General features: G+C 55.1%; 1 protein-coding gene across 1 annotated transcript; it reads right to left on the bottom strand.

Annotated features, from left to right (window-relative positions):
* Nucleotides 1-2012: 2012 nt before the first annotated feature.
* Nucleotides 2013-10421, bottom strand: NES (nestin). Its single transcript, XM_037132667.2, has 4 exons — nt 9514-10421; nt 8333-8457; nt 6521-6594; nt 2013-6294 (listed from the first exon to the last, which is right to left on the bottom strand). Exons 1-4 carry the CDS (start codon nt 10294-10296, stop codon nt 2522-2524), a joined length of 4755 nt encoding a protein of 1584 aa, XP_036988562.2. The 5' UTR covers nt 10297-10421; the 3' UTR covers nt 2013-2521.
* Between the last annotated feature and the right edge of the window lie 908 nt (nt 10422-11329).

Genomic DNA, 11329 nt, shown 5'->3' with positions numbered 1-11329 from the left:
ACTGTACACATGGTGTTTCCTCCACCAGAGTCCTTTTCCTCCCTCCGTCTCCTTCCCCTGCTGTCCAGCTCCTGCTCATCCTCCTGGTTCTCAGGGTAGCCTTCCCTGGCTACCTCCTTCCACCCCCCTCCTGCCCACAGCAGGCCAGCTCCTCTGCTCTTTGCTCCCCTTACTTCCTGTACTTCTCTGTTTTCAAATAGGATTCTACTCAAAGCCCTTATTCAATTAAAAGATTGTACGGGGTTCAATCTTTTAGAAGTCCAGGGTTCCTTCACGAGCAAGGAACCCTGGACACCCAGTGAGTGCATAGTGCATGGCGCATAGTAGATGCCTAGGAAATATTTAAAAATGACAGTCACTCCTTTTTTCACCACCAGGAATGTCCCTGTTATTTTTGAGCCTGTATTTCTCTTGCTGTATAAACAGATGACCATTTCCAGAGGGAACAAGCCTCCTACCACACACCCCCTTTATGAAAGGGGGTCCTCACTTTCATTAACTTACATCCCTCCCCGTTGGGGATTGTTAGCAGAATCAGCTGGTTTGGGTAGCTCTGTGGGGGACCAGGGACCCTGGTGTGTGGGGCAGGATGGTCACCCAGGCACAAGGAAAGACAGCTTGGCTTGGCCTCTGTCCTTGGTCCCTCGCCCAGGAAGGGGTGCCCGAGAGCCTGGGGAGACCATGCACAGTGTTCCTGTCTCCCTTTAGAAGGTCAGGGAGGGGCTTTACTTGCCTGGATGTCCTGGCTCCAGCCGGGCAGCCTGGCAGGATCACACAGGGCCTTGTGAGTGGTGGGTACAGGAAGCACAGCGGAGGCTTGGACGCCAGAAGGGTGGGGAGAGATAGACTCCTGGCCCCTGAGGGCAGGGTGTGTGTAAAATGAAGGCCTGAGTGCCCCAGATGAAGACTCCTGGGCGGAGTACAAAGAAAGGCATGGGCAGAGAGGCAGACAGTGAGATTCTGTCAGGGACCTCCCGTCCACTCCTCCTGTGGCCAGAGGACATGGGTGGCAGCCAGATCGGCTGAGACTTCCTCTCATCTTTCCTGGGGCCTCGGCCTACTCCCAGACTTGAGCTTGTCTCCAAATGTGGAACATTGTTTAGCAGCCCCTATCACGCCCCCACCAGGGTTATGTAGTGGTGGCACCAGACCTTCCTTCCTTACTGAGCTGAACTGGAGAGTGGCTTCTGTTTGGGTATCCTGATTAGGTGGGAACCCCACCTAATCCAGGAACTTCTAGTCCATCCCTGCCCAACACAGGGACCCAGAGAACCCCAGGAAAGGGGTTGGGGTGGACAGAGGCTGTGGCTGTGTGCCCCCCACCCTGCATCTGCCCCAGGTGCCAACACAGCCCCTGGCTCTTGTCTCACCCCTGCCACTTCAATCTCTCTTCCTCCTCACTTCCCCTTTTCTGCAAGGAAAGAACTACTGAAGGTCAAAGCTGTCGTCCTCCAGCTTCTCCTAGCCCTCCCTCCTGCTTTCTCTACCCTGGGAGGCCCCCAAAGTCACCCAGCCCAATGTCCCCCATTGTTTAGCTGAGTCTGAGATTCAGAGAGGTTAAATGCTGACCTGAGGCCACACAACCAGACCAAGGCAGAGCAAGCCTCCCTCTAGCCCCGCCCCACTCTGACCCGGCCAGCCCATGCAGACATCACAGGCCAGACAACTGTTTGGGTTTGGGGGCAAAGGGGCTTATTATGCTGGCGGCACAGAGGGGCCAGCGAAGGACAGGCCAGAGTGGGGGTGGAGGAAGTCCCACTCCCTTTAATCAGCTCTGTGGCAGAGATGATGATGGCCTACGTGCTCAGGCACTGAGGTCACCTGGGTTGGCACCCTGAGCCCTCCCGGGGGCCCCAGAACTGCTGCCTGCAGCCCAGGTATGTCTGCTTCAGCTCTCGCAAGAGGCCTACCAGGGCATCTGCTCCTCAGGAGGCAGCCCATCCCCAACACCAGCATCTCCCAGTTCTCCCCTGAGGACCCCCTGAATTGGGAAGGAGTCCAGACTTTGTAGGTGGAGGCATTGCTTTATTTTATTTAGGCAAAAAGGAGTCAGACAGAGCCCCATAGGGCAGGAGTATGTGGAGTCAGGACACGGAAGTGTCCTCTCACTGGCCAGACCTCCTATGAGGGCAGAGTGAGGAGGGGCAGGGTGGTGAACCCCAGCACAAAGACCACCACAGCTACCCCTTTCCTTGGAGGAGCCACCGGAGCCCAGCTTTCTCTAGCTGCAGAAATGGGGGGGGGGAGGGATGCAAGGATAAGGTGCCTAGTCCTATAGGGCTTCAGGTGGCTTAAACCTCACGGGATAGTGCAGACATCCTGGCCCTTTTGCAGGGTCTGAGGGGCTGATTTTTATTCCTGGAGCCTCCATTTTAAGAATAGGTCCCTTTTCCACACCCCGTTTTACCTCACCCAGCCAGGCCTCTGGGGCAGAAACCACTTACGTTAAAGAGCTGGTCCTGAGCAAGGTGGGGGCTTGGGGACATGTCCCCACGTCTGAAGTGCAGGAGGAATGCTGTCTCTAATCCTCCCCTGAGGACCAAGAATCTCCATCTCCTTCCCTCTGACTGAACTTCAGGAGCTGGCCAGGGCCCAGGTGAAGAGGAGCCCCAGCCCAAGTGGTCTTCAGGGCACCCCCCTCCTCCTCCAAAGGGCTCCCTCGGTCCTCCTCAGGGGCCTCTGGTTTCCCTTGCCCCACCCTGTCAGACTGCTCTGACTGCTTCACCAACCCCCCATTCACATGCTCCAGCTCCTTCTTCAAGCTGGGGCCCTGACCATTGACACCAGGGGTGTACTCTGTCCCACTGAGGGTCCCTGGAGGGCCAGAAACTTGGTCTTCCATCTCCAAAGGAGCAGCAGACTCTTCCTCTGAGTCAGAGGGCTCGGTGCTGTCCTGGGACTCAGTCTCTAGGACAGTCACGGGGAGATTAGCCGCTGCTCCCCTCAAGCCATCATCCCGGGGGATGCTGACATTCGCAGCCCCTGATCCCAGGAGGTTCCCACTCCGAGGGCCACTCAGGGCAGGGACGCTGCCAACAGAGGGCCCTGGCCCCCACTGTCCCACCCCTGGCCCTTTCCCCTCCTCTTCTTCTTCTCCCTCCTCCCCACTCTCTTCCTCATCTGCAAACCCATCAGACTCCCCATCCTGACCCCAGGCCGCAGGCTCAAGTAGCAGCTGGGACGCCTGCCCCAGAGGTTCCATCAGTTCCCTGGCCACCCCAGGAGGGATAGAACCCTCAGTTCCCACGTCCTCAAATTCTGACAGGTCAGAGTCCTGGCCACATTCCTCATCCTCTTCTCCCCCTTCCTCCTCTTCTTCCTCCTCTGGGTGAGCACCATGGCCCTCAGAGGTCAGAACAGCAGAATCCCAGCCTTCTTTTCTGGTCTCCCCTTGAGGACAGGGCCTCTGCTCTTCACCTAGGTCCCACTTGGGTGAGGCAGGGGACCTGAGGTAGACGGCCAGAGGAGTGGAGTCGGGAAGGGTCTCCCCAAGCTCATCAGCCTCACTCTCATCTCTGCTCTCCTCCCCATCATCCTGGAGGCCCTCAGGGAGCCCCCCAGGCCTTAACTCCTCCTTCTCACCCTCCACTTTTTCCAGGGTGCTGCCCTCTAGCCTCCAGCTAGCCTCCTGGCTCCCCTCAGCTAGGGGCGAGGGCCCAGGGGCATCTTCAGGGATTGGGGTGAGTAAACAGGACTCAGTGGGCCTTGAGCTGGAGGGCCCCAGCACTGGTTCCACATCTTTGTCAGCTTCCTCTGACCACAGGGGCCTGGACTGAGGGGTGTCACTTTCATCACAGGGCAAGGTCTCAGCAGGGAACACCTCCTTTGCTCCCCAGGGGGCCTCAGGCTCCAATTCCTTTCCTGCCCCATGAGACTCCAGAGGGTCTCTGCTCTTCCTGAGCAGTATGGGAAGCTCTGGCTCCAGAGCAGCTGCCCCCTGTAGGTCCTTTCCAGACCCTTCAAAGTCCTGCTCCCTCTTTACCTCTAAACCTTCTTCCCCCAGGAGCGGCTCCATCACTTCCTCTCTGGCCAAGTGGCCTGAGTCCTCCAACTCTACTACCTCCTGCTCCAGTCCGTGCTCAGATCCAGAGGTGAACTCACCCCTAGCTGTCTCCAACCTCAAGGTGACCTCTGGGGGGGCTTGGCCACCCCCTGGGACATTATCCTCACTTTCCAACACTGGCTCTATCACCTCTGACATTCCCCAGGGAGCTTGGAGGCCTGGGGCCCCCCTGTGCTCTAGTTGCCCTTCAGGGTCCAGAAGGCCCTCAGCACCTCCTTCCCCACTGGCACCCTCAACTAAAACCCTCTGCTCTTGGGGCTCAGGGCTCCCTGAGTGCCCCTTACCTGTGTTCCAGGCCCCCCCTGTCGCAGGGCTTGGGACCTGCAGTTCTCCCTCCTCTGCTGATTCCTCCTTTCCAGAGAAGCCATCCCATTCCCTCAGGGCCAGCTCTGCCTCATCCTCATTGTCCACTCCAGCCCTTCCAGAAGGCATTTCCTGATCTAGTTTTTGGTCTCCCACCACCATATTTTCCCACCTCTGCTGATCTGTAGACAGTAGCAGCTCCTGTCCCTCCTCTTCCAGAGACCTCAGTGACTCTTGCCTCTCTCCCTTCTCCAGGCTCTCTTCCTCTTGCAGGAACCTTTGACTTTCCTTGTCTACCTCTTCTGAAGTTCTCAGATTTCCCAGAGACCTCAGTGATTCTTGACTCTCCTTTTCTAGGGGCTTTGATGACTCTTGATTTTCTTCCACAGACCCCAGTGGTTCTTGAATTTCCTTTTCTAGGGGTTTTATTGTTTCTCGATTCTTTTCTTCCAGAGACCACAATGGCTCTTGAGTTTCTGTAGACTTTAATATTCCCAGGTCTTCTCCTGCAGACTTTAGTGGTTCTAGATTCTCTGTTTCTAAACATCTTACTGCTTCTACACTCTCTCTTTTTAGGGATATTAGTAATTCTTGATTCTCTTCTTCAAGAGGTCTAAATATCCCCTGGTCTTTTCCAAGAGACTTCAGTGGCTCTAGTTTCACCGTTTCCAGAGGTCTCAATGTCATTTGGTCTTCTTCTCCTAGAGACTTCAGTAGCTGTTGAGTCTCTTTTTCTAGAGGCCTCATTGTCTCTTGGTCCTCTTGTTCTGGAGACTTCCTTTGTTCCTGATTCTCTTTTTCTAGAGGTTTCCAGGTCTCTTGATTTTCTTCTTCTAGAGACTTCAGAGAGGCAAGATTTTCTTTTTCAGGAGGTCTCAGTGTTTTAGGGTCCTCTTCTTCCAGAGACCTCAATGGCTCTTGAATCTGTTTTTCTAGAGCTCTCAAGGACTCAAGGTTCTCCCTTTCTAGAGACCTCACTAGTTCTTGATTTTCCTCCCCTGAATATAAAAATGTCTCCAGATTACCTTCAGAAGATCTCATTAGTTCTTGATTCTCCTTTTCTAAAGACTGCAGTGGCTGTGGATCCTCTTTTCCTGTAGGCTTAAGTAGTTCTACAGTCTCTTTTTCTAGAGTTCTCACTACCTCTGTGTCCTTTTCTTCTAAAGACTTCAATAGCTCTTGATTCTCCTTCTTTAGAGATCCCAGTGTCTCATGGCTGTGTTTTTCCAGAAACATTAGTGGCTCTTGAATCTCCTCTTCCAGAGACTTCAGAGTTTGTTTTTCCAAAGGACCCTGGGAGTCCTGGATTTCCCTCATGTCCAGATCCCCTTCTTCTTGCTGTGTTTGCTGCTGCAAGCTGCTTAACACTTTCACTTCTCTGGCTATTTCTTTCTCTTCCAGCTCCCACATTTGCCCTTCACCTTCCTCCTGGAATCTGCTGGATACTCTAGTCTCACTGGGTTCTCCATCTTTGGCCTCTAACCTGGGGTGGTCAGGGGCAAGGGGTGGAGCCAAGGAGGCATGATCCTTGGGAGACTGGCCTGCACTGGTCTCTTGCTGCTTTTCCCCAGATTCCTCTGGTCCTGGAAGGATGCTGGCAGTGATAGCTATATTAGCTTTAGGCTGTATAACCTGTGGAACTTGTTGCCTACCAACCTGTGGCTGGAGCACAGAGAGAGGGACATCCTGGGCTCTGATCTCTCCATCTGTAGCAGAGCAGGGAGCCTGAGGTGTGGGCGGAATGGGGGTACTGGCTAAGGTGAGGGTATGGGCTTGGAGGAATTCCTGGCTCTTCAGTAAGGCTGGAACAGGTGTCTCAAGGGTATTAGGTAAGGGTGAGGAAAGGGGAGTAGGATTCAGGACAGAGAGCAAAGGTCCTAGACACCGGCCCTCTGGAGTCCCAGGAAAATGCAGCTCCAGCTTGGGGTCTGGAAAGGCAGAAGAGAAGAAATGGTGTCAGAATATACTGGGAGGGGAGGTGGGGCCACAGCAGTTACCATTCCTGGCAAGAGTGTCCATGGACCTTGTCAGGGCTCTTCGGGGCCAAGGAATCAAGACTTAGACTATTGCCTCTCGGGAAAGGAGTTGCTCTGGGGTATGAAAAGCAAAGAAGGATAGAGTTTTGGGGAGGGGGAACATGGTCCCAACTCTTACCCTGGATGCTGAAGGAAGACTTAGAACCACAGCCAGGTACCTGCAGCCGGGAGTTCTCAGCCTCTAGGAGGGTCCTGGGCATGAGGGAGAAAAAAACTGGGTCAGCCCTCTGTCCATAGGCCTGTAGCAAGCCAGCCAGAAAAAACCCTGGCATTGCTGGAATCTTCATTTTTACCACTATCATACAAATGCCACAGGTGGGGTTATACTTGGCTGTGCACATGAAATCACATAATCACATACCCAGATATTACACACATGGTTACACAGCATCACACACATATTTGAGACACACAGATGAGCTTACAGACACACAAGCAGATTCCCACACAGTGAACACAGTGCACACACACTCACATATTGCTTAGACTAGTCTCCTCCTCCCACCACAGGCCAGTGACCTCATCCTCTGTGTGTGGGGCTCATTCTCATGCTAATTTCTGCCTTTGTCCACACCACAATACGAAGGGTCTGAGGAGCAGGCTTTCCAGGGGAAGTGGGAATTCTCAGGCCGTTCCCAGGGGATAGGCTCCCTCCTCTTCCCCCAGGGCCCCAGGAGCTAGTCACAGAAAAAAAAAAATCTCAAAAGAATTCAGCTCCCTCTCTCCAAACCCTTTTTATGCATCAAAAACCCAAAGGTTAAGCCTGCTCAGATCCTTCCCCTTGGTGGTTTGATTAGGGTCAAGGTTTTCATCTTGGGATTTCCAAGTACTCTGGACCCCAAGCCTTTCAAGAGCAATGGAGGTCTTTGTGTTTATGCCCCTGCATTGATGCCCGGGGGGGGGGGGGGGGAAGGGACCACCAGGAGGAGGGGAACCAATCAATTCAATAGGTTATGCTGAACATCAGCTCTCAGCTCTTCCTTATGATCTCTGTGCCTGGTTAGCACTGTCTGCAGTCTCATCTCCATCCTTCCCCATGTAGCATTCTGCCCTCTGAGCTCATGTAACTGTTTCCTTCCTCATCCGTGGGTCCTCACTGACCTTCCTTTCTGGGCCCTGTTTTCCCTCCCCTCAAGAACCTGTACCAGGGCAGCTGCCTTTGTTTATGGATTTTGGGGCAGTGTCCTCATAGCTTGACTTGCCTTGGCCCACACAGTGGGCTTGCTATATGAAGCTCTTCATGGTAGCAAAGCCCCTCCCTCAGACAAAATCACTGGAGCCTCAACTAAGCAGGTCGGTTTCATGGAAAAGGCTGTGAGTTTGCCCAAATCCACACAGCAGAGAAGCAGCACCTCCTCAGACTCAGCCTTTCCTGAGCTAACAGGAAATGTGGCTTGTAGAAGGGATGGGTAGGGCCAAGGGATTAGGGCTTGAGAGTAGTCAGGCCCCATGACATTCAGGATGGAAGGTGCCTTGGACATCTCCATCTTCCAGACAAGGGGACTTGTCATTGTAAGCCAGTGTCAGCTACCCACACCTGCAGTTCCTCCTTTCTGAGGTTGCCCAGGGACGTTACTCCTTTGGTGTGAGCACATACACACAGAGAAAGGGCTTTTCAACCCTTGGAGTAAGGGTCTGGATGCAGATGCCCACACGTGTCCAGCCTCTCTCCTCAGGCTGTCCCACTCAGCAATATCACTTCTCCTAGGGTGATTTCCTGGGCACAGGATACTTCTCTGGTCCTGAACCCATAGGAGATTAAGCGGGCTCAGGTGGGAAACATCCTGGTGTGAAAGGAATCAGCCTAGAGTCACAGAACCTAGTGGTGGCAGTGCTGCACCCATGGCTCTGATGTCTTCAGCTGAGGAGCCTCTGCCCTAGTCTATGTGTGTGCATCTGTGTGCCCAGGTGGGTCAGGGTGAACCTGTACCTGTATGTGGCTACTTCCAGGCTGAGGGACATCTTGAGTCGAGACAGCTGCTGCTGACCTTCCAGAACCTGGGCAATCTGAGTCTGTAGGTCCTGTTTCTCTTGCTCCAGGGCCTCCACAGCCAGCTGCAGAGCAAGCCAGAGGCAGTCAGTAAAGGGCAGAGTCTTGCCTGCTGACTAACCTGCGTCCCCCTGGCTGCTGTAGCAGCACCTTCTGCTCCTGACTTCTCTGTGGAGCAGATTCCTATCTCCTTGCCCCACTCTCTGCCCAGAGAACCCCCTCTAGAGCCTCCAGGAAAACAGGGCCCCTCTCAGCCTTCTCCCACAAGGCTCCTCCTCTGAGGATGCTGATTAAATGACTGCACATGCTGCTCAGAATTCAGATTCCACAGGAAGGGGGACGGGAGGGAGGGGAGGAGACAGGTTACACAGTGGAGGAAAGGGAAAAAAAGTGGAAGCAGAAGGAAAAACGATTAATCAAGACGCCTAAAGCCTGCAGGGCTGGAAGCCAAACTGCCCTAGTCTCAATCACTGTCTTTTGCTCCTCACGCCAGGCTCCCACCCCCTCCACTTCCTACATGTTCTGGAATCTGTCTTCTGAGAGAAGGGTGGGGGAGATGGCCATAGTGAGAGCTCTGTCTGGCCCAGGCAGGGGTCTGTTTTCTCAGTTGCTGGTCACATCTGTGCGGTGTGAAGGGGAGCAGCTGTCCCAGGCTTGTGGAATGTGCTCGGCAAGTTGAGAAGCCATGACATAGGGCGAGAACGGATGGGCCCTCACTGGGGGCCCCTCAGCCCCACCTGCCAGGGAGATGAGGGCAGTAGGAACTCTGGAGATTCTGAGTAGCAGGACCATGAGTCCAGCAGTGGTGAGAGGGAAAATCCTGGGCAGCTATCTTGCCAGTGACATCAGAGCCTGGGGAGAGGCCCAGTGGCCATCAAAGTGGGAAAATGTATATGTGTCTTGGGCTTGTCTGCCCTTCCAGGCAGTGTGATTTGAGAGAGCTCTGACCGAGCAAGTTGTGAAAGTCTAGGGCCTCTGGCACCAGCTAAGGGTTTTCTAAGAAGTGGTCCCTGAATGAGCAGCCATCTCACCCCCCACTTCCACTCCATTCCCCAGAAGGTCCCTGAACCCGGTAGGGCCTTCTCAAAGCCTGGTCTCGCCTAGGCCCTCCACCTCCTCACCTGGAATTTCTCAGTGGCCCTCAGTCGTTCCTGCCAGCAGCCCTCCAACCTCTGCACCAGGGCTGCCCTGCGATCTTGGAGGCCGCTGCGCTCAGTGTGGAGCTGCTGCAGTTCCAAGCGCCCCTTACGGGCGGCCTGCACCACACTACCCAACCGCTGGCGGGCCTGGCCCAGCGCCGTTTCCATGCGCGCCACACGCTCCTGGTAGCCGCTCACTGCCCCGCGCCACGCCTCGCCCAGCCGACGTGCGAGCTCCTCAACCTCAGGGCCCGGCCCCGGGGGCCCGCGGGTTGGGTTGGGGCGGCCTGGGGGCCCAGCTGCCGGCAGGATCAGGCCTGCGCGCTCCTCCTCGTGCGCCGCGCGCAGGGCTTCTAGCTCGCGCTCCAGCTCCGCCACCCGAGTGCTCAGCCAAGCCTGGGCGCACTTCTCCGCCTCGACCGCACGCCGGCTACGGGCCACCTCATCCTCCATCCGCTCGCGGGCCAGCCGCTGCTGCTGGCACCGGCCCGCCACGCTTTCCACCTCTTCCTCCAGGCTATCGCGCGCCACCTCCGCTGCATGCTTCTCCCGCCAGCGCTGGTCGACTAGGGCCCTCAGAGCTGCCAGCTCGTCGTCGGCACGGACCCTCCAGGAGGTATCCCCAGACTGTGCCCGGAGACCATCAAGCTCCGTGCTGAGCAGCTCGTAACGCTCCTCTAGCGCTTTGACCCGGGCCAGATAGGCCTCCAGGCGTCGGTTGAGCTCCCACATCTGAAAAGATTCCTCCCCCAGGCAGCCCTCCATCCTGCTTGTCTGACCCACCGAAGATGGAGAGACACGGAGAACGAGGAGAATCCAGGGGCTCTCAAAGCTTTTAGGATGAAAGGGAAAAGGAAACCAGATTGGGACAATGACTGGACGGAAGGGAGAGCAGCCAGAGCGACTGAGTTGAGAGTGGGAGCGAGCCTATTCATACTCCCGCCAGTGGGGGGGCGGGGGTCGGGAGGGGGGAGCGGGCGGGGAGGCGGGACCTAGGCCTTAACCCCTTAGAGTTTAGAGGAACAGCTGCATCCTCTCTCCCTGCGACCTAGGGACCTGGATAGAGTGTGGAACGAACGAAAGGAAAAGCCATGCCTGGAGAATCTGATCAGACTGTGGTGACTTTTTGAGGGAGAAAGCGGCGAGGAAGGGTCTTGACCCCTGATGAAAGCAGATTATCCACAGAGCTGGGACGCGCCAGGGGATTCAGGCCAGAAGAGGATTCCAGCCTGTTACTCAGCACACCCAAGAAAGGTATTACTGACTGAATTCCCCTAAGACACAATTTCTTCATAAAATGGGAGCGATGATGGAAATCTCACGGGACTGCTGAAAGGGTAGATAGATGTGGCCAGGTGTTTTTGTAAATAGAAAATACCTGCCTGAAATACTGGAAGAAGGGAGCATTGCAGAGAGAGGAAGAGAAACTGCCTGGGAAAAAAGAACAGATGCGCCGTATTGGGAGACTGAACACTCACACACACCGTGTTGCTTCAGGACCCGTCAGGAAATGGGAAAACCGGGAGAAAGTGTGCTCTGCCTATTTCTCACCTCCATCCTTCCTACTGCTCTTCCACATGTCCTGAGGGTGTGTGGAAGACCTCTGGATATGTGGAAGACCCTGTCTTAGTCTAAGACCTCTCCCGGTTCTCAGAGAAGGGCTCTACACCCCGGCCATGGTGTCAGGGCTGCCCCCTGGTGGCTTACAAACCGGCCCAAGAAGAGGAAGCAGAAAGAAGCAGCTATTTCCTTTATCACAAATAGCCCAAATTTATCGAGCCTCTGTGATGTGCCAAAT

The sequence above is a fragment of the Artibeus jamaicensis genome, unplaced genomic scaffold, assembly GCF_021234435.1.
Source record: "Artibeus jamaicensis isolate MK-2021 breed Jamaican fruit bat unplaced genomic scaffold, CSHL_Jam_final contig_447, whole genome shotgun sequence".
Classification (NCBI taxonomy): domain Eukaryota; kingdom Metazoa; phylum Chordata; class Mammalia; order Chiroptera; family Phyllostomidae; genus Artibeus; species Artibeus jamaicensis.
This window is presented reverse-complemented; position numbering and strand designations above follow the sequence as displayed.